Source organism: Pseudorca crassidens, chromosome 11, assembly GCF_039906515.1.
Source record: "Pseudorca crassidens isolate mPseCra1 chromosome 11, mPseCra1.hap1, whole genome shotgun sequence".
In the NCBI taxonomy this organism is placed as follows: Eukaryota; Metazoa; Chordata; class Mammalia; order Artiodactyla; family Delphinidae; genus Pseudorca; species Pseudorca crassidens.
Window position 1 is genome coordinate 44,009,947 of NC_090306.1, and position 23,293 is coordinate 44,033,239.

General features: G+C 36.2%; 1 protein-coding gene across 6 annotated transcripts in view; it reads left to right on the plus strand.

The window, feature by feature from the left end:
• Positions 1-23,293, plus strand: part of LARP4 (La ribonucleoprotein 4) — a 66,482-nt gene that overhangs the window by 26,040 nt on the left and 17,149 nt on the right. For all 6 annotated transcript variants that reach the window (XM_067696513.1, XM_067696512.1, XM_067696511.1 and 3 more), the window contains 4 exons: positions 742-852; positions 1,627-1,680; positions 22,369-22,581; positions 23,091-23,218. In XM_067696513.1, coding sequence (XP_067552614.1) covers positions 742-852; positions 1,627-1,680; positions 22,369-22,581; positions 23,091-23,218 — 506 coding nt within the window. The remainder of the gene's footprint in view (positions 1-741; positions 853-1,626; positions 1,681-22,368; positions 22,582-23,090; positions 23,219-23,293) is intronic.

A 23,293-nucleotide genomic window follows, 5' to 3' on the forward strand; every position in this document is an offset into this window, starting at 1 on the left:
TAGTTGCGGCGAGTGGGGGCTACTTTTCGTTGTGGTGCATGTGCTTCTCATTGTGGTGGCTTCTCTTGTGGAGCACAGGCTCTAGGCGTGCAGGCTTCAGTAGTTGTGGCACACGGGCTTAGTTGTTCTGTAGCATGTGGGATCTTCCCGGACCAGGGCTCGAGCCCATGTCCCCTGCATTGGCAGGCAGATTCTTAACCACTGTGCCACCAGGGAAGTCCCTCTGAGTTTTGATAATCATCTTTTTCTAAATCCATATATTTTTTTGAGTTTTAGTTTTTAATTAAATCAGTTATGAAAAACAAGATATCTGTGCACAGTTCATGTCTATGACTGTTGTAGACAGAGCATTTGGAGTAAATGAAAATGCATAAAATACTTCGCACCTAGAAAATGTTAATGTAGGACAGTCCCCCCACCCACCCACACCTGTTTTTTTGGACAATGACAGGACTGGAAAGATTGTACTCTTAAGCAGAATTTAGCTTGCCACTAGGATTGAAATAATACTTCAGTTTTGCTGATTATAAAATAAGCTTCCATCCCTAAATCATGCACAAAATTTGCACTATAACTATGCATGTTCTTGTTTCAGAGTATAATTCTACTCAACAGAAAAATGGGCAGAAGGCGTAAACAGTTACTAAGTAAAGAAATAGAAAAGACCAAAAGACATGAAGAGGAAAAAAAATGCCCATTTTTGATATATTTTTAGAGTTAACTGAAGATTTTCTTTTTTAGGAAGTAAAAGCTTTGTTTAAAAATGAAAACTGCCCCAAGGTGATAAGCTGTGAATTTGCACACAATAGCAACTGGTATATCACTTTCCAGTCAGACACAGATGCACAGCAGGTGAGAAGAAAACTTTTCTTCTGATTTGAAGTCCTGGTGATAAAAGCAGTAGTGTATATTTTAATTGAGAAAAATGTGTGCTTACAGTAATGTTTGTAAAGACTTTGGAGAACCTTGTTCACCTTTTTGGTGTTGCTTATTAATTGGTTTCCTTTTTGATGATCTTCTTAAAGCTTTTTTGTTTCAATTTAAGAACAGTTTGTTTCCTATCAGTAAAAATATTAACAATTTTTAAATTAACATGGGGATCAGAGACTATGTACTCAGTAGTTAGTATTTCTATTACAGAGTAGGCCCGCAATATATATAACTTCCGTTCTGATTCTTGGTATTTTGACATAATGATTTTACTCTTAATTGTTATCATGGCCTATTTAAAGATAAGAAAAGTAATATTCCTTTGAAACAAAAATTTCTATAATAGCCTTTTAAAACCTTGTACTGATTTTTTTTTTTTAATTCTTCATCTTAGAAGGCCCTCCGAACCCATTTTAAAATTGATATGTAGTGATATTTTGGGTCTGTTTTGAATTTTGTGAGTATGTGTCAGTAGTAATCCATAGTAGTTTAATATACAATAAATGTGAACTGTAGCTGAAGTCTTAAATTTTTACTTTTTCATTCCCTGTCACCTGCATAATGGGATCACCTTCAGAATTTTTTATTGTTTAGTTTAGAGATAGTTGCAATTACCAAAACTCTCTTGATAGAATAATGATGGCTTTAATGAAATGTTTGAATGCTAATGAAAGTTCCTTCCTGCTTTGTTAACAGGCTTTTAAATACTTAAGAGAAGAAGTTAAGACATTTCAGGGCAAGCCAATCATGGTAAGAAACATTTGTTAGTCCATCATGAGACAAGAAGGTTTTTGTTGTCTGTCTATTAACAAACAAAGATGAATAACATTTTATAAAACCCATAATGATTTTAAAGAAATTTCTGGCTCATATGAAATGCTATTTCAGGAAATTAGTGATAGAATGTCAAAATACTTTGTAAACAGCAGTTTCTTCTAGAAGTATAACTTCAGACAGCATGAAGTTTAAGTTAGATGCTGATTGACAATGTGTAAGATAATCATAGATCTCAATCCTGCTCTTAGGAGCAGGAATAATTTTTTAGTAACAAAGGTGGAAAACATTCTCAGTACTTTCATTTCAATTAACTGCATCACTGCATTAATAGCCATTTGGGAACCAGGAAATTGTCGTTGATGACACTTGCTCACAGTTTACATGTCTAATCTGTTCTCACATCCTATGAAATCTGCCTTCAAAACTTCTTTCAATCATTACTACCATTGTTTAGGCTTGAGCAATTGGAATAGCCTTTTAGCTGTTAGGCCTTCAGCTTTCCCCTCCTTACAGTCCATCCTCCACATTATTTTAAGTGTGAAAGTAATACCTATATGTGGTAAGAAAGTCAAATGATTTATAGTAAATAAGTTAATTAAATCTCCCTGTCCCAGATTCCTCCAGTCATTTTCCCTAGAGGTGATGAGAGAGAGCAGTTTTTTCTGCACCTATCTAAGAATTTTCTTTCTGTCTTTACATGATGGAAATATATAGTATATACACGCCTATTCTTTTCTCATAATAGATATTTTCATTCACCATTGTTACAGGTATACATTTAATATTGTTCCGTGATTTAATTATTAAGTTGTTCTATTTACAAATAATTTGTAACATATGTTTCTTTAAAAGTTTTTTTTATTGTGATAAAATATGCATACATACAATTTACCATTTTTAAGTGTACAGCTAACCCAGTGGTGTTTAGTACATTCACATTGCTATGCAACCATCACCGGTATTTATTTCCAGAACTTTGCAGCATCCCCAGAAACTCTATACCCATGAAACCATAACTTCCCATTCTTCCCAGCTGCTGGTAACTTCCCTTCTAGTCTCTGTCTTTCTGAATTTACCTATTTTAGATACCACATATAAATGGAATCATGCAATATTTGTCCTTTTGTATCTGGCTTATTTCACTTAGCATAATATTTTCCAGCTTCATCTATGTGGAGCATGTGTCAGAACTTCATTACTTTTTATTGGCTGAATAATATTCCATTGTAGGTATATACCACATTTTGTTTATTCATTATCTATTGAAGGATGCTTAGGTTGCTTCCGTCTTTGGATTACTGTGAATAATGCTGCACAACTATCTGAGTCCCTGCTTTCAACTCTTTTGGGTATATACTAGGAATTACTGGGTAACATGATAATTATATGTTTAACATATTGAGGAGTGCATAACTGTTTCCAAAGCAGTTGTATCCTTTTATATTCCCACCAGCAATGGAGGAGGATTCAAATTTTTCTACATCCTTAACAACACTTGTTATTTTTGCTTTTTGGATAAAGCCCTCATCCTAATGGGTAGAAAGTGGTATCTCATCATGGTTTTCTGCTTCGTTTTCCTAGTGACACATGATATCGGGCATCTTTTCATGTGCTTCTTTGCCATTTATATGTCTTTTTTGGAGAAATGTCTGTTCAAATCCTTTGACCATTTTTTAAATTGGGTTATTTGTTGTTGAGCTGTACCAGATCTTTATATATTCTGGATATTAAACTCTTGTGAGATATATGATCTGCAAATATTTTCTCCCATTTTGTGGGTTATCTTTTTTACTCTCTTGAAGTGTCTTTGAGGCTCAAAAGCTTTTAATTTTTATGAAGTCCAATTAATTTTTTTGTTATCTGTGCTTTTGTTGCCATACTTCATAAATTGTTGCCAAATCCAAGATCATGAAATGTTTCCCCTATGTTTTCTAAGGGTTTTATAATATTAGCCTTTCCTTTTAATTGAAATATAGTTGATGTACAATATTATGTTCATTTCAGGTATACTACATAGTGATTTGACATTTGCATACATTATGAAATGATCACCGTGTTAAGTCTAGTAACCATCTGTCCCCATGCAAAGTTAATACAATATTATTTAACCATATTCTTTTTAAAAAATATTCATTCATTCATTCATTCATTTATTTTGGCTGTGCTGGCTCTTAGTTGGGGCACGTGGGATCTTCATTGTGGCATGCGGACTTTAGTTGCGGCATGCAGGCTTCTTAGTTGCGGCACGTGGACTCTTAGTTGCGGCACGCGTGCAGGATCTAGTTCCCTGACCAGGGATCAAACCCGGGCCCCCTACATTGGGAGCGTGGAGTCTTAACCACTGGACCAGCAGGAAACTCCCTGACCATATTCTTTATGCTGTATATTACATCCCCATGGCTTATTTATTGTATAACTGGAGGCTTGTACCTCTTAATTCCATTCACCTATTTACCTGCCCCACAACCCCCTTCCCTCCGTCAACTACCCAAATGTTCTCTGTATCTATGAGTCTGTTTTCATTTTGTTTTGTTTGTTTTATTTTTTAGTTTCCACATATAAGTGAGATCATGTGGTATTTGCTTTTCTCTGTCTTACCTCACTTAGCATAATTACCCTCTAGATCCATCCACGTTGTCACAAATGGCAAGATTTCTTTTTTATGGCTGAGTAATACTCCACTGTGTATATATATCACATCTTCTTTATCCATTCATCTATTGATGGGGACTTAGGTTGCTTCCATATCTTGGCTGTTGTAAATAATGCTGCAGTGAATATAAGGGTGCATATATCTTTTGGAATTAGTAGTTTTGATTTCCTTGGGTAAATACCCAGAAGTGAAATTGCTGGATCCTATAGGAGTTCCATTTTTAATTTCTTGAGGAAGCTCCATACTGTTTTTCCATAGTGGCTGCACCAATTTACAATCCTACAAGTGCACAAGGGTTCCCTTTTCTCCACATCTTCGCCAACACTTGTTATTTGTTGTCTTTTTGATGATAGCCATCTGACGGTTTTGAGGTGGTATCTCACTGTGGTTTTGATTTCCATTCCTCTGATTATTAGTGATGTGGAGCATCTTTTCTGTCTGTGGCCATCTGTGTGTCTTCTTTGGGGGAATAAAAAGTCTGTATTCCGGTCCTCTGCCCATTTGTATATGGTGTGAGAATGTAGTCCAATTTGATTCTTTTGCATGTAGCTATCCAGTTTTCCCAGCTCTCTTTAAGAGGCTGTCTTTTCCCCATTGTTTATTCTTGCCTCTTTTGCCATAGATTAATAGGCCAAATATGTGTGGATTTATTTCTGGGCTCTCTCTTTGGTTTCATTGATCTGTGTGTCTCTTTTTGAGCTAGCACCATACTATTTGATTATTGAAGCTTTGTAATATAGTTTGAAATCTGGGAGCGAAGTACCTCCAGCTCTGTTTTTCTTCCTCAAGATTGCTTTGGTATTTGAGGTCTTTTGGTATCCATACAGAGTTTAGAATTACTGTTCTATTTCTGTGAAAAATGCCCTTGATATTTTGATAGAGATTGCTTTGAATCTGTAGATTGCCTTGCTTAGTTTGGTCATTTTAACAATATTAATTCTTCAGTCCATGAGCATGGTGTACCATTTCGTTTGTTTGTGTCATCTTTGGTTTCTTTCATCAATGCCTTATAGTTTTCAGAGGATAAGTCATTTACCTCTTTGGTTAGATATTTTATTTTTTGATGCAGTTATAAATGGGATTGTTTTCTTAAAACCTCTTTCTGATAGTTCATTATTAATGTATAGAAGGGCAACAGATTTCTGTGTATTAGTTTTGTATCATACAGCTGTACTGAATTCATTTATTTTAATAGATTTTTGATAGCATCCTTAGGCTTTTCTGTATATAGTATCATGTCATTTACAAACAGTGACAGTTTTACTTCTTCCTTTCCAATTTGAATTCTTTTTATTTCTCTTCCTCGTTATTGCTATGGCTAGGACTTCCAGTACTATATTGAATAAAAATGGCAAGAGTGGGCATCCTTGTCATGTTCCTTAACTTACTGGAAATGCTTCAGCTTTTCGCCATTGAGTATGATGTTGGCTGTGGGTTTGTCATATATAGCCTTTATTATGTTGAGGTATGTTCCTTATATACCCACTTATTGGGTATATAAGGAACATACCTGTCATAAATGTTAAATGTTTAATTTTCAAAAGCTTTTTCTACATCTGTTGAGATGATCATATGATTTTTATGTTCAGTTTGTTAAAGTGATATATCATATTGATTTATTTGCAGATATTAAACCATCCTTGATCCCTGAGATAAATCTTACTTGATCATGATGTGTGATCTATTTAATGTATTGTTGAATCCTGTTTGCTAATATTTCGTTGAGGATGTTAGCATCCATGTTCATCAGTGATATTGGCCTGTAGTTTTCTTTTTTTGTGTCTAGTTTTGGTATCTAGGTGATGCTGGCCTCATAGAATAAGCTCAGAAGCATTCCTCCTTCAATTTTTTGGAATAGTTTAAGAAGAATAGGTGTTAATGCATCATTAAATGTTTTGTAGAATTCCCCTATGTAGCCGTCTGTCTGGTCCTGGGTGGGTGAGATTTTTGCGTCCACCCTTTAGGAGCAGATTCTCTGTTTCCTACAATCTTCTCAGTGTCCAGTATGCAAGCTCCACTGATTTTCAAAGCCAGACCTGGCACCTCATCTTCTTGTTTTAGGACCCTCAGCCTGGGGAGCCCGATGTGGCATTTGGACCCCTTGCTCCTTGGGGGAGGAACTCTACAATTGTGATATTCTTCCTGTTTGTGGGTCACCAACCAGGGGGTTTGGGTCCTGACTATGTCTCATTTCCACCCATTCTACCCATCTCGTGCTTCCTTTTTCATGTCTTTAGTTGTGGAAAATCTTTTCTGCTAGTCTTCAGGTTGTTGTCATAGATACTTGTTCTGTAAGTACTTGTAAATTTGGTGTGTCCATGGGAGGAGCTGGGTTTATTTCTGGGTTCTCTATTTCCATTTAATTGATCTGTATGTCTGTCTTTATGCCAGTACCACACTATTTCAATTACTGTAGCTTTGTAGTAAGATTTGAAAACGAGAAGTATGAGCTGTTCAATTTTACTGTTCTTTTTTAATACTGTTGAGGGTATTCAGGGCCACTTGAAATTTCATATGAATTTTAGGTTGGAGTTTTCTGTTTCTCCAAGCAAATGCCATTGGGGCTTTGATAGTACACTGAGTCTGTATATCATTTGAATATTGTTGTCATCTTAACAATATTGAGTCTTCCAATCCATGAACATGGGTTTCATTCTATTTATTTAGGTTTTTCATTTCTTTCAGCAATTTGTAATAGTTTTCATTGTATAGGTGATGTATTCCTAAGTATTTTGTTCTTTTTGATATTGTTGTCGATGGAATTTTCTTAATTTCCTTTTCAGATTGTTCATTCCTAGTGTATAGAAATACAACCATTTTGAGTGTTGATTTTATATCCTGCATCTTTGCTGTACTAGTTGATTAGATCTAACTTTTTTGGGGGGTGGGGGTGAGGGTCTGATTCTTTAAGAATTTTCTACATGTAAGATCATGTCATTTACAAACAGATCATTTTACTTCTCCTTTCTAGTTTGGATGTCTTTTATTACTTTTTCTTGCCTAATTGCTCTGGCTAGAACTCCCAATACTATGTTGAGCGAAATGGCAAAAGTGGGCATCCTTGTCTTGTTCTTGATCTTAGGGGAAAAACCATCAGTCTTTTACCACTGAGTGTGATATCAACTATGTGCTTTTCACATACGGCCTTTGTCATGTTGATGAAGTTCCCTTCCCTTCCCAGTTTGAGTATTCTTACCTTGAAAGTGTGGAATTCTTTGAAATGCTTTTTCTGTATCAATTGAGATGATCATGTGTGTTTTTCCTTTGTTCTGTTAATGTGCCATATTACATTGATTTTCTTATGTTGAACCACCCCACCTCCCATCCTCCCTCCCCACCCTCCCACTCCCATTTCTGGAATAAATCCCACTTGGTCAAGATGTATTTTTTTGTGGATTTTTAAAATCTATATTCATAAGGGATATTGGCCTGTAGGTTTTACCCCCCCTTGTAGTGTCTTTGTCTGTTTTATCAGAGTAATACTGGCCTCTTAGAATGAGTTAGGAAGTGTTTCTTCTTCAACTTTTTTGGAAGAGTTTGAGAAGGATTGGTGTTAATTGAGAAGGATTGGTGAAATTTTTTTCTTTTCTTTTTCATTATGGTTTATTACAGGATATTGAATATAGTTCCCTGTGCTGTACAATAGAATCTTGTTGTCTATCCATTCTGTATATAATAGTTTCCATCTGCTAGTCCCAAACTCCCAATCCAACCCTCCCTCACCCCTCCTCCCCTTGGCAACCACAAGTCTGCTCTCTACATATATTACTCTGTTTCTGTTTCATAGATAAGTTCATTTGTGTCATATTTTAGATTCCACATATAAGTGATATCATACGCTATTTGTCTTTCTCTTTCTGACTGATTTCACTTAGTGTGATAATCTCTAGGTCCATCCATGTAGCTACAGATGGCATTATTTCATTCTTTCTTTATGGCTGAGTAATGTTCCGTGTGTGTGTGTGTGTGTGTGTGTGTGTGTCACATCTTCTTTATCCATTCATCTGTCAATGGGCATTTAGGTTGTTTCCATGTCTTGGCTGTTGTAAATAGTGCTGTTATGAACATAGGGGTGCATGTATCTTTTCAGATTATAGTTTTGTCTGGATATATGTCCAGGAGTGGGATTGCTGGATCATATGGCCTCTTTGAAATTTTAAAATCACTGATTCAACCTCCTTCTTAAAGGTTTATTCAAATTTCCACCTTCTCGGGTCAGTTTTTGTAGTTTGTGTGTTTCTAGGAATCTGTCCGTTTCGTCTAGGTTATCCACATGTTGATCTGCCTTTGTTTACACTGTTCTCTTGTATTCTTTTTATTTCTGTAAAATCAGTATTTGGGTCTGATTTTAGTTTTCATTTCTGATTTAGGAATTGGAATCTTTAACCTTTCTTAGTCAGTCTAGCTAAAGGTTTGTTCATTTTCTTGATCTTTTCAAAGAACCAGCGTTCAGTTTCATTGATTTTTCTGTCATTTTTCTGTTCTTTTTATCTCCATTCTAATCTTTATTATTTCCTCCTGCTATCTTTGGTTTTAGTTTGCTTCTTTCTAGTTTTTAGGTGGTAGCTTAGGTTATTGCTTTGAGATCATTCTTTGTTAACATAGGTGCTTATAGCTATAAGTTTCCCTCTTTGCACTGTTTTTATAACATCCAGTAAGTTCTTTTTTATTGGGTTATAGTTGTTTTACAATGTTGTCTTCATTTCTGCTGTACAGTGGAGTTCCCTGTGCTATACAGCAGGTTCTCATTAGTTATCTATTTTATACATATTAGTGTATATATGTCAATTCCAATCTCCCAGTTCAACCCACCCCCCTTCCCCCCTTGGTGTCCATATGTATGTTCTCTGCATCTGTGTCTGTGTTGCTGCCTTGCAAACTGGTTCATCTGTACCATTTTTCTAGATTCTGCATATATGCATTAATATACGATTTTTAAAAAATTTATTTATTTATTTTTGGCTGTGTTGGGTCTTCGTTTCTGTGCAAGGGCTTTCTCTAGTTGTGGCGAGCGGGGGCCACTCTTCATCGCAGTGCGCGGGCCTCTCACTGTTGTGGCCTCTCTTGTTGCGGAGCACAGGCTCCAGACGCACAGGCTCAGTAGTTGTGGCTCACGGGCCCAGTTGCTCTGCGGCATGTGGGATCTTCCCGGACCAGGGCTTGAACCCATGTCCCCTGCATTGGCAGGCAGATTCTCAACCACTGCGCCACCAGGGAAGCACACGATATTTGTTTTTCTCTTTCTGACTGACTTCACTCTGTATGACAGTCTCTGGGTCCATCCACATCTCTACAGATGACCCAGTTTTGTTCCTTTTTATGGCTAATACATCCAGTAAATTCTGATATGTTGTGTTTTTGTGTTCATTCATCTCAAATTATTTTCTAATTTCTCTTGCGATTTCATCTTTGACCCATTGGTTAAGAACGTGTGTTGTTTAATTTGTGAATTTTCTAGTTTTCCTTCTGTCATTGATTTCTAGTTTCATTCCATTGTGGACAGAGGAGATACTTTGTAAGATATCAGTCTTTTGAAATTTATTAAAACCAGTTTTGGTCTCTCATAGAGAATGTTCCATGTACACTTGATAAAAATATATACTCTGGTGTTTAGAGTACTGTCTGTCAGTGTTTGTAGTGTTATTCAAGTTCCCTGTTTGTTTATTGCTTTTATTTCATTTATTTATTTGGTTGCATTGGGTCTTAGTTGTGGCAGGAGGGCTCCTTAGTTGTGGCATGCAAACTCTAAGTTGTAGCATGCATGTGGGATCTAGTTCCCTGACCAGGGATCGAATCTGGGCCCCCTGCATTGGGAGCATGGAGTCTTAACCACTGTGCCACCAGGGAAGTCCCTGTTTATTGCTTTTCTGTTTTGTTATTATTCATTATTGAAAGTGGGTTATTGAAGTCTCTATTATTGCAGAACTGTCTATCCTTTCAGTTCTGTCAGTTTTTGCTTTACATATTTTGTGGCTCTCTTGGTAGATGCATGTATGTTTATAATTGTTTTATCTTTTTGCTGGATTGAACCTTTTATCAATATATAATCTCCTTTGTCTCTGATAACCTTTTTTGACTTTGTTTTGCATAATAATAATATAGTCATCTTAGCTGTATTTTGATTACTGTTTGCTTGGAATACCCTTTTCAGTTCTGTTAATTTCAATGTCTTTGAATCTAAAAGGAATCTCTTATAGACAGCATATGGATGAATCTTGTTTTTTTTTTCAACCCACCAGTGTCTGCCTTTTAAGAGGAGAGTTTAAGCCATTTACATTTAAAGTTCTTACTGATAAGTAGGGAATACTTCTGCCGTTTAGGTATTTGTTTTCTGTGTGTCCTAAATGTCTTTTCCCCCTGAATTCCTCCATTATTGCCTTTTTTGAAATTTTGTAATGTAACTATTTTGATATCCTTTCCTATTCTGTATACTTTTAAGTTTTGTTTTGTTTTTTTTTTAGTGGTTCTCTTGGGGGTTACAATTAACATCTTAAATATATAACAACCTCATTTGAATAATACCAATTTAGTTTCAGTAGTGTACAAATACTCGGCTTCTGTACTTCTCTGTCCATCCCCCTTTATATTCTTATTGTCACAGGTTACATCTTTATATGTGTGCCCATTGGTATCACTTTATATTGTTTTGTTCATTTCTCTTTTGAATCATATAAGGAAAAAAGAGGAGTCACATACCAAAGGTGCAGTCAGCCCTTTGTATTTCTAGGTTCTGCAACCAGTCCCCTGTGGATACCAAGGGACAACTGTACAATAATATTTTTTAAATTTACCTATGTAATTACCAGTGTTCTTTATTTCTTCTTATGGCTTTGATTGTTTGGTGTCTTTTCATTTCACCTTGAACAACTCCCGTTAGCATTTCTTGAAGGGTAGGTGTACTGATTACCTTTTATCATTTTGTTTATACATCTTTTTCCTGATCGCTATTAGGTTTGTCCATGGTTTTCATTACTTATTGAGTATACTTAAGATAGTTGATTTAACGTCTTTGGCCAGTAATTCTAATGTCTGAGCTTCCTCAGGATGGTTTCTATCAAATTCTGTTTTTCCTGTGAATGGACCATAGTTTTTTGTTTCCTTGTGTGTTTTGTAATTTTTTTTGAGAATTAGACATGCCAAGGTAGTGTAAAGTGTTAACTCTGGAAATCTGATTCTCCTGCTCCTCATATATTACTGATTTCTTTGCTTGTTGAGGGCTATAGCTGTTCATTTGTGACTTTTCCAAATTATTTTCGTAAAATATATATTCCTTGTTGTTTGTGGTCACTGAAATTTCTGTTCCATTATCTCTGCATTTGGCATGTGACCTAAAAAAGATTTCCCTAAATGTCTGGCTCTGAATAGGGTAATGCTGGTGGCAAAGGATTTTGTCCTTTTAAGTCAGTCACCAGTGCTGCTGTGAATAAAAACTAAGGCGAGCATGGGCACTGATTTCTCAGGAATCCACCAGACCAACCACAGTGCACCCTCAATTTCTGGAGAACAAAGTCCCCACTACATGCCTTGGCACCAGCCAGCCACTCCAGGAACACGAGCTACTGAGGGGCAGGGATGGTAGCTACTTTTATGTACTGCTCACTTAGAAAAGATCAGCAGCCTCTCCTTTTGTCAAGCACTCACCTAGTTATAAGTGTACAAGCACTCTTTCTTGCTTAATTATTGATGCAGTGGAGGTACCTACGCATAGAGCCTATTCTGCTGTTATACCACTGTTTTTCTGTTTATATATGCAATTATAACTTTAGGATAATACCCTAGAACTAAATTATCTGTATCGAAGAGTATATCCATTTACTTATTAGGTAGAACCAATTTACACTCTTACAGTATTTTTTTTAATTTATTTATTTTATTTATTTACTTTTGGCTGTGTTGAGTCTTCATTGCTGCACGGGGGCTTTCTCCAGTTGCGGTGAGCGGGGGCTACTCTTGGTTGTGGTGCACGGACTTCTCACTGTGGTGGCTTCTCTTGTTGCAGAGCACAGGCTCTAGGTGCACGGGCTTCAGTAGTCGTGGCTCGCGGGCTCTAGAGCACAGGCTCAGTAGCTATGGTGCATGGGCTTAGTTGTTCCACGGCATGTGGGATCTTCCAGGACCAGGGCTTGAACACGTGTCCCCTGCATTGGCAGGCGGATTCTTAACCACTGCGCCACCAGGGAAGTCCCTACAGTATTTTTTATTTCTTTAAAATTTCCTGTAGTTGATTCTCTGATTTTCCAACTTTTTTTTTTTTTTTTTTGGCCACACTACACATGTGGGATCTTAGTTCCCTGACCAGGGATTGAACCTGTGCCCCCTGCAGTGGAAACATGGAGTCTTAACCAATGGACTGCCAGGGAAGTCCCCATGACTATTTTTCTGTGAAGATTTTCTTATTGATCTGTATGAGTTCTTAGAGGAGCTTAATCTTCTTGTCAAATTAACTATTTGTATTGTTACTATGTTTGTGGTATTTGTGTGGAAATCCATTTTGTTGTAGCAAGATTACAAGATTGATATTTTTCTTTATGCCTTTGGATTTGAATGTAGTTTTGCTAGGCCCTCTCTAAGAAAAATTTTCTTTTTTAATCAACATTCTTATAGTTTACATACAATAAAATGTACTTATTTGAAGCATACATTTTTATTAGTTTTTGCAAATTTATGCACTGTTGTTTCTCACTCAGTCTCCCCTCATCAACATCCAGTGTTGGCAATTATTGATCTGCTTTCTGCTGCTATATGTTTGTTTTCTTCTGTAGTTTCATATGAATGAAACCACATAGTATATTCTCTCTTGTACCTGACTCCTTTCACTTGCCATAATTATTTTCAGTAAACCGTATTGTAGCATGTATTGGTAATACACTCTTTTTTATTGCCAAGTAGTATTCCAGTGTAGGAATATACAGGCATACCTTGGAGGTATGGAGGGTTCAGTTTCAGACCACTGCAGTAAGGCAAGTCACACGAATTTTTTGGTTTCCCAGTGCATATAAAAGTTACATTTACACTCTACTGGAATCTGTGAAGTGTGCAATAGCATTATGTCAAAAAATGTACATACCTTAATTTCAAAATACTTTATTGCTAAAAAAAAAGTGGCAATCATCATCCATGTCTTCAACCAGTTGTAATCTTTTTGCTAGTGGGGGATCTTGCCTTGATGTTGATAGCTGCTGATGGATCAGGATGGTGGTGGCTGAAGGTAGGGGTGGCCATGGCAGTTTCTTAAAATAGGACAACAGTGAAGTTTGCTGTATCAATTCTGTCCTTTCACAAACCATTTCTCTGTAGCACACAGTGCTGTTGATAGCATTTTATCCACAGTAGAACCTCTTTTAAAATTGGAGTCAGTCCTCTCAAGCCCTGCCACTGCCTTAACAACTAAGTTTATGTAATATTCTAAACCCTTTGTTGTCATTTCAACATTCTTCCCAGCATCTTCATCAGAAGGAGATTCTATCGCAAGAAACCACTTTCTTTCCTCATCTATAAGAAGTAACTCCTCATCTGTTTAAGTTTCATCATGAGACGGTAGCAATTCAGTCCCATCTTCAGGCTCTACTTCTAATTCTAGTTCTCTTGCTATTTCCACCGCATCTTCAGTTACTTCTTACACTGAAGTCTTGAACTGCTCAGTTATCCATGAAGGTTGGAATCAACTTCTTCTAAACTCCTTTTCATGTTGGTATTTTGTCTTTCCATGAATCATGAATGAACTTAATGGCGTCTAGAATGGGTGAATCCATTCCAGAGGTTTTTGATTGACTTTGCCCAGATCCGTCATCCATGGCAGCTACTATATAGCCTTAGGAAATCTATTTCTTAAATAATAAGACTTGAAAGTCGAAATTACTCCTTGATCCATGGGCTGCAGAATGGAAGCTGTGTTAGCAGGCGTGAAAACAACGTGAATCTTAACATGCATCTCCATTAGAGCTCTTGGGTGACCAGGTGCATTGTCAGTGAGCAGTAATATTTTGAAAGGAATCTTTTTTTCTGAGCAGTAGTTCTCAATAGTAGGCCTAAAATATTTAGTAAACCATGTTGTCAGCAGTTGTGCTATCATCTGAGCTTTGTTGTTTCATTCACAGAACACAGGTAGAGTAGATTTAGCATAATTCTGAAGGGCCAAAGGATTTTTGGAATGGCTAATGAGCATTGGTTTCAACTTAAAGTCACCAGCTGCATTAGCCCATAACAAGAGAGTCAGTCTGTCCTTGAAGCTTTGAAGCCTTGAGGCCAGGCATTGGCTTATCCTCTCTAGCTATGAAAGTCCTAGATGGCATCTTCTTCCAATATAAAGCTGTTTTGTCTACGTTGAAAATCTTCATTACTTATTTTAGCTAGATCTGCTGAATAATTTGTTGCAGCTTCTGCATCAGCACTTGCTGCTTCATCTTGTACTTTGATGTTGTGGAGACGTCTTCTTTCCTTAAACCTCATGAACCAACCTCTGCTAGCTTCAGACTTTTCTTCTGCAGCTTCCTCACCTCTCTCAGCGTTCATAGAATTGAAGAGAGAGTCTTGCTCTGGATTAGGCTTATGCTTAAGGGAATGTTGTGACTGGTTTGGTCATCTATCCAGATCACTAAAACTTTCCCACATCAGCAATAAGGCTGTTTGGCTTTCTTAGCATTCGTGTGTTCACTGCAGTAGTCCTTCTCATTTCTTTCAAGAACTTTTTCTTTGCATGCACAACTTGGCTTAACTGTTTGGCACAAGAGGCCTAGCTTTCAGCCTGTCTTGACTTTTGACATGCCTTCCTCACTAAGCTTAATCATTTCTAGTTTTTGATTTAAAGTGAGAGATATGTGAATCTTTCTTTCACTTGAATACTTAGAGGCCATTTTAGGGCCAAATTGGCCCAGTTTCAATATTGTTGTGTCTCAGGGAATAGGGTGGCCCGAGGAGAGATAGAGAACGGGAGAACTGCCCATTGGTGGAGTCAGAAACACACATCTGTTGATTAAGTTCATTGCCTTATATGGGCATGGTTTGTGGTGTCCCAAAACAATTACATTAGTAACATCAAAGATCACAGATCACCATAACAAAGATAATAATTTTGACAAAGTGAGAAATATTACGAGAATTACCAGAATGTCATACAGAGACACAAAGTTATTAAATGCTGTTGATATAAAAATATTGGACAGTATTTTGTACACTTGAAACTAATAAAATACTGTGTGGGGACTTCCCAGGTGGCACAGTGGTTAAGAATCCGCCTGCCAGTGCAGGGGACATGGGTTTGAGCCCAGGTCTGGGAAGATCCCACATGCCGTGGAGCAACTAAGCCCATGTGCCACAACTGCTGAGCCTGTGCTCTAGAGCCAGTGAGCCATAACTTCTGAGCCTGTGTGCTGCAACTACTGAAGTCCACGTGCCTAGAGCCTGTGCCCTGCAACAAGAGAAGCCACCACAATGACAAGCCCACGCACTGCAATGAAGAGTAGCTCCCGCTTGCTGCAACTAGAGAAAGCCTGCATGCAGGAACAAAGGCTTGACGCAGCCAAAAAAAATAATAATAAATAAATACATAAAAAAAATTTTTAAACTGCAATATTTGGGAAATACAATAAAGCAAAGTGCAATAAAATACGGTATGCCTGTAGTGCGATTTGATTATCTAGTCACTTGTTCTTAGACATCTTCGTTCTTTCCATACATCTGTTTTAGTTAACTGTCTTTTTAAATCTTTTTTCTATCTTTAAAAATTTGGTTGTTAGTCTGATTATTGATTTGTAAGCGTTCCTTATGTATTCTGGTTACAAGTTTTTTGTCAGATGTGTATTACAAATATATTTGCCCTAGTTTGTGAATTGCCTTTTGCTTTCTTAACAGTGTATATTAAAGAGTAGACTTTTAATTTTGATGAAGTCTGTTTCATCTCCTTTTTCTTTTAGGGTTCATTATTTTTGTCTTCTCTAAAATCAACCCCTCCTAATGTCATGAGTATTTTTTTTCATGATTTCTTCTAGAAGTATTATAGTTTTAGTATTTATATTTACGTCTTATGATCTATATCAAGTTACTTTGTGTTTTTTGGAAGGAAAAGTCAGGATTCTTTTTTTAAAAGAAGTATAATACTTGTTCCAGCACCATTTGTTGAAGACTATTCCTTTGTTGACTATTAAAGCATATATGTGCTTGGGTCTATTTCTAGACTCTGTTCTTTTCTGTTGATCTGTGTTTGTCCCTTAAGTCAGTTCCCTGCTGTTTTGATTACTGTAGCTTTATAATAAGTTACAAAATCAGATAATATGTAAGTTCTCAAACTTGTTTTGATTTTCCAAAATTATTTTTGGTATTCCAAGTCATTAACATTTTCATATAAATTTTCAAATCAGTGTGTCGATTTTACAAAAATATTTGCTGGTATTTTGATTGGGATTGCATTGACACTATACATTAATTTGAGAGGATTGCCACCTTATTAATATCGAGTCCTCTAATATGGTATCTCCATTTATCTAGGCTTTTCGTTTCTCTACTCATTGCTTTGTAGTTTTCGGCGTACTTGTCTTAAACGTGTTTTGTTAAATGTATTAACAAGGTAAATGTAATTTTTTTGTGTTTGGGCCTTTTAAATCATTTGTATATTCATTACAGTAATGTATTCTACCCTACCTAATACAGAATCTCTTTCCTGAATCCATAAAGCATATTGTATTGAATGTAAACACTCCTTGCAGCATATTAACATGATTTCTTTACTACTTGCTCTTTGATGAAGTAAATTAATTTAATACATACTGATTTCTGTTTTATAGTACAGCATATACAAATACAAAATATAAATATTAGTAATTCTGTTCTTAACCTAAGAAAGATTTTTTTAATGGAGAGTTATTTATTTTAAAGTAGTTTAAAATCTGATGTGAAATTAGATTCTGACAATTTTTTTTAATAAAATGGCTTTAAATGCTTAAACTCCAATTTAGACCTATCATTTTTCTTAGATTTTATCTATTTTATGTAAAGATGCTTTTGCATGTGTTTTCCTCTAAATCATAGTTATTTACGTTTTTCACAAAAATTTAAAATAGTTATAAAAGCTATTATACCATAGTGCTATATTTTATTATAGTATCTTTGTGCCCAATTAATTGGAAAATTATAGTGTTCATGATTCAAAAATTAATAAAAATCACCCATGATAATTTGGGAGAGCTCTCACTCTTGTGCAGTGGACATCCAAGGTCAAGGGTCCTTGCAGACTTTGGCCTAGAGATATGCTTGTGAAGGAGTCCAGTGAAACATTTATTGTGTGTGCTAATAAGTTGCTTCACATTTTATCTTGTTTCTCTTGTAAATAAGCAAGAACGCTTTTTTTTTCTTTTTTTTTGCGGTACGCGGGCCTGTCACTGCTGTGGCCTCTCCAGTTGCGGAGCACAGGCTCTGGACACGCAGGCTCAGCGGCCATGGCTCACGGGCCCAGCCGCTCCGCGGCATGTGGGGTCCTCTCGGACCGGGGCACAAACCCGTGTCCCCTACATTGCCAGGCGGACTCTCAACCACTGCGCTACCAGGGAAGCCCAAGAACGCATTTTTTATTGCTCTTCCTCCATAGATCAATTCTACCTGGTATTAGTTCCTTTCAGGCTAAAGAACTTCCTTTGATGTTATAACAGTGCCCACCAGGGATGAGTTTTCTTAGTTTTTCCTCATCTAAAGCTGTCTTGTATTTCACACTCATTTTTGATGGGTACAGAATTCTGTACATTGATACATGTACATGGATACAGAATTCTGGGTTGATAGTTTTAATTTTTTTCCTTCTTTTAAGATTGCATTGTTTTCTGGCTTCTGTTCTTTCTAGTGAGTCATTCTTGTAATATATGTTGTTTTTCTCCGCCTGCCGCCAAGATATTTTTTGTTTTGTTTTCTCTTTGGTTTTCAGTAGGTTGACTCTAATGTGTCTAGCTATGGTTTTCTATTTATACTGCTTGGGGTGTTCTGAACTTATTGTTTGTAAATTGATGCTTTTCACCAAATTGGGGGAATTTCAACCTCTAGTTTTTCAAAAAATTTTCTGCCTCACTTTCTCCTCTCCTTTTGAGACTTCAGTTACACATATGTAGTATTGCTTGATTCACTGCGATTCTGTTTTTCTTCCATCTCTTTCTTCTTCAGATTGGATACTTTCTGTGGACTTGAATTCATCTTCAAGTTGGGTTCTGGCATTTCTATTTTAAACAATATATTCCTTCTCTGCTGAGATTTCCTCTTTTATTCAGTCTTTAAGAACATTATTTCCCTTTTATCCATAGCATATTTATTTGGTTTTAATAGATTAATTAGTAGAGCATGGCTCTTCTTGTTTCATCTTAATCCCACCTACTTCCCGATGTCCCCAGGTTTTTTGAAGCAAATTTGAAACTTAATTTCATCTGTATGTAAATAAACTAATACTGGTATCTCTAAAAGAAAGGGATTAAAAAAAAATAGCCACACTACTATCACACTTTTTGAAAAATAAACAATAATTTCTTAAACATCAGGCACTGTTCACATTTTCCCGATTCACATTTTTTCTTTCTCTTTTTTCTTTTTTAAAATTTACGATTTGGGGAATTGCCTGGTGGTACAGTGGTTCGGACTCGGCATTCTCACTGCTGGGGCCCCAGGTTCGATCCCTGGTCAGGGAACTAAGATCCCACAAGCTGCGGGGAGCGGCAAAATAATAAAAATATAAAATACAATTTATGATTTTGTCCTCTACCTCTTTAGTTTTACTTTTGGAAGTATGTTTTTGAAATCACTGTTATTTGTCTTACAAAGTTTCTCACATTATACATTTCGTTAGCTATGTGTTTTTTTATTGTGTTAAAATACACATATATAAAACTTACCATCTTAACCATTTTAAATTTTAATTTCATTTATCAGTGCCATAATATTAAACACATTCACATTGTTGTGCAGCCATCACCACCATCCATTCTCATAACTCTTTTCTTGTAAAATTGAAACTCTGCCTATTAAACAGGAACTCTCCACTTTCCCCTCCTTCAGCCCATACTTTTTGATTTTTGACCATTTACCTCATATAAATGGAATCATATAGTATTTGTCTCCTTGTGACTTGCTTATTTCACTTTAATATGGTGTCTTCAAGGTTCATCCATGTAGCATATTGCAGAATTTCCCTCCTTTCTAAGGCCTGAATAATCCATTGTATGTATATACAACAATTTGTTTATCCATTCATCTATTGATGGACACTTGGGTTTGCTTCCACATTTTAGCTTTTGTGAATAAGGCTGCTATGAACATCGGTATACAGATTTCTCTTCAAGATTCTGCTTTTAATTCTTTTGCATATATACCCAGAAGTGGAATTGCTGGGTCATATGGTAATTCTATTTTTAATTTTTCGAGGGACCTCCATACTGTTTTCCACAGTGGCTATACCACTTTATATTCCCACCAACAGTGCACAAGGGTTCCAGTTTCTCCACATCCTGTCCAACATTTGGCTGTTTTCTGTTTCTTGATAGTAGCTCTTTTAATGAATGTGATGTGATATCTCTTTGTGGTTTTAATTGCATTTCTTCAATGATTAGTGATGTTGAGCATCTCTTCGCCTACTTATTGGCCACTTATATATCTTCTTTAGAGAAATACCTATTCAAGTTCTCTGCCCACTTTTGAATTGACTAGTTATATTCTTTTCTTGTTTTAAAAACGAGCTCTTTTTTAATAAGTTTTTTTTAATATAAATTTATTTATTTTTGGCTGTGTTGGGTCTTCATTGCTGCACGTGGAGTTTCTCTAGTTGCAGTGAGTGGGGGCTACTCTTCGTTGCGGTGCGCGGGCTTCTCATTACGGTGGTTTCTCTTGTTGCGGTGCATGGGCTTCAGTAGTTGTGGCTCGCGGGCTCTAGAGCACAGGCTCAGTAGCTGTGGTGCATGGGCTTAGTTGTTCCACAGCATGTGGGATCTTCCAGGACCAGGGCACGAACCCATGTCCCCTGCATTGGCAGACGGATTCTTAACCACTGTGCCACCAGGGAAGTCCCAAGTTATATTCTTGAGTGTAGTTTAACACGATCCTCTGACCTCTGTATTTCATGCAAATTGGTAGCTAGATCTAGAGGCTTAATCAGAATTAGATTTTATTTTGGAGCAGCAAAGAGAACAAAAACATGTAGTATCTGTCTTTGTGTGTCTCTCTTATACTAGCTGCTGCTGATCATTGACTAGATATATTGATTTGTTAATGGTTGCAAAGTGGTACTATTTCTGTGCTTTTTTCCATTTATTATTTGAAACACTTCCATAAAGAAAAGCTTTCCTTCATCTTCATTACCCTGAGGTACAGCTCATATATACAATGTGTGATAAATGCTTGGTTCTAGCTTTTACTACCAGTTTTCAAAATAATGTGTCGGTTCCCTGGCAACCTTCAAAAACGACCATTCAGATATTTTTTGGTTTTGAATATTTAAACATATTTGGTGTGTTCGTTGTCCTTACTGATGAAGTACGGCCTCTTTGAGTCCTTTTGTAATGGTAATTTTCAATGTTCCTTGCTCTCTAGTGTGACAAGATGTTCCAGGCTCTTGTACATTTTGTGTCACAAGGCTCTGGAGTTGCCATGTTACTTTTATGGGAAAGTAATGTTTTGCAGTCCACTGGTTAGGCACAAGGAGTGCTTCTGGCTAATTGTTTGTTATTTCTAAGCTTTTTCTTTGAACAGAGCTATTAAATACTTTTTTTTTAATGACAGTATATATCATGAGTTTATATAGATGCTTTCGATTTAAATTCAGGCTACATGGTTTTTACTTCTTCAGTTGCTGTCTGCATCTCTTTTCTCCCACGTGAAAATCTCAGATGTCAGTGACCCCAATATAATTTATGATTTGCTGTATCCAAAATCAGAGACAGAAGTCTCAGAATAACAATACCAAAAGTCATTTAGAGTTTCTCTGTGTTATTCCTCTAGTTGGATACACATTTAGGTTCATTTTGCATTGAACTTTTACAAACTGATTTTTAAAAATTTTATTCAGTGTGTGCATGGCTTAAAAGTAAAATATCTAAAGCAGTATATTAAATTCATATTCACGTGTCTGTATGAATGCAAGTATATCTTCATATCCACATCTAACTTATCTAAACAACACCTTACTCTACATACCTTTCTCCTTGCATTGCCTCTTTTTTTTTTTTAAATAGTATTTTCTGGAAATCACTCCATTATAATATTTAGAGCAGTTCCTCAGGTTTCTTTCTTTTTTTGTTTTTTCTTACATCTGATAATTGTTTGGATATACCACATTGTTTTCAATCATTGATGGACTTTTGGGTTGTCTCGTGTGTGTGAGTGTGTGTTTGGGAGAGATGTGGGTCTGAGCCCCCTCACCCCCCACGTCCCCCCACTTCCTATCATAGTAAGTGTCAGTGAGTAGCCGTATGCATCATTTTTTAAAAAACCTCTTTTTGGTCTGTGTATATGCGGTAAAGTTTCCTAGAAGTGGGGTTGATAAGAATATGATAATATGCATATGTGATATTTTGGAAGACATTGCTGAATTTTCCTTTTTAAGGGTTGTGTTGTTTTGAATGCCCATCATCAATGTATCAGAGTACCTGTTTTGCCACAGCCTTATCAATAGAGTATGTTGTCAAATTTTTAGACTTTTTCCAATTTTATAAGTGAGAAATGTTAATCCCATTTTAATTGCATTTCTCTTATGAGCAAGGTCTAGCATCTTTTCATATAAGAGCCATTTGCCTTTCTTTTTCCCCCTTGTGATAAGTTGCAGTTAGTTTTAATATTTTGACATTCACTGTTTTACTTTGTTTATTGTATTAATTGTATTTGCCATGTAAAAGTTTTTAAAAGTACAGCTATCAATCATTTCCTTTTCTTTTGCTCTACTAACTATAGTACATGGAAATAATGTCATGGAAAATATGTTCCAAATGTATTTGTGAAAATATACACTTTATCCTTTGTGATTATATCCTTTGTGTTCTTCTTGCTTCTAGGCAAGGATAAAAGCCATCAATACGTTTTTTGCTAAGAATGGTTATCGATTAATGGATTCTAGTATGTATAGTCCGCCCATTCAAACTCAAGCACAGTATGCCTCACCGGTCTTTATGCAGCCTGTATATAATCCTCACCAACAGTACTCTGTTTATAGTATTGTGCCTCAGTCTTGGTCTCCAAATCCCACACCTTACTTTGAAACACCACTGGTAAGTGAGATCCTCACAGAATAATACAATTTTTTCACTGAAGCTGAAATTTGAAGAAATCAGCTAGAATTAGAGTTCATGTTTTATTTTGTTTTGTGTTGATATTGGTTACTTTCTGGCTTGTAAATGGTGATAAGGATATTTAATCCCCCATATCAAATATATGCATATGACTAAGTCTAAGAGTTGAGCTATTGGTTCCTATCATTTTATTCTTTAAATGTTGCTGGGTAAATTAATAGACTGGAAAAATCCTGAATGATTTAAAATGATTTTAGTTTTGTGAAACTTTTTCAGAGAGAAATATTCTTTATTAAGTGTTGAACCAGTTGTTCCTTGTTCTGTAATTCAAGTGATAACTTGGAGTGAGTATTGCAAATGTTTAAAATTATTTTTGGCTTATCAAAGAAATTGATGCTAGGTTAGTTCATTAGAAGTTTCGTATGACCTTCACACCAGGTTTTTGTCTTTACTATGAATAGCTTTTAAACATTAAAATTTTCTTTTAGGCTCCTTTTCCCAATGGTAGTTTTGTGAATGGCTTTAATTCACCAGGATCTTATAAAACAAATGCTGCTGCTGCTGCTGCTGCTGCTGCTGCTGCTGTGAATATGGGTCGACCATTCCAAAAAAATCGGTAAGATAAAAAACGATAGCTGGAATTTATATATTTATTTTTAAATTTATTTAAGTTATTTTATTTTTGGCTGTG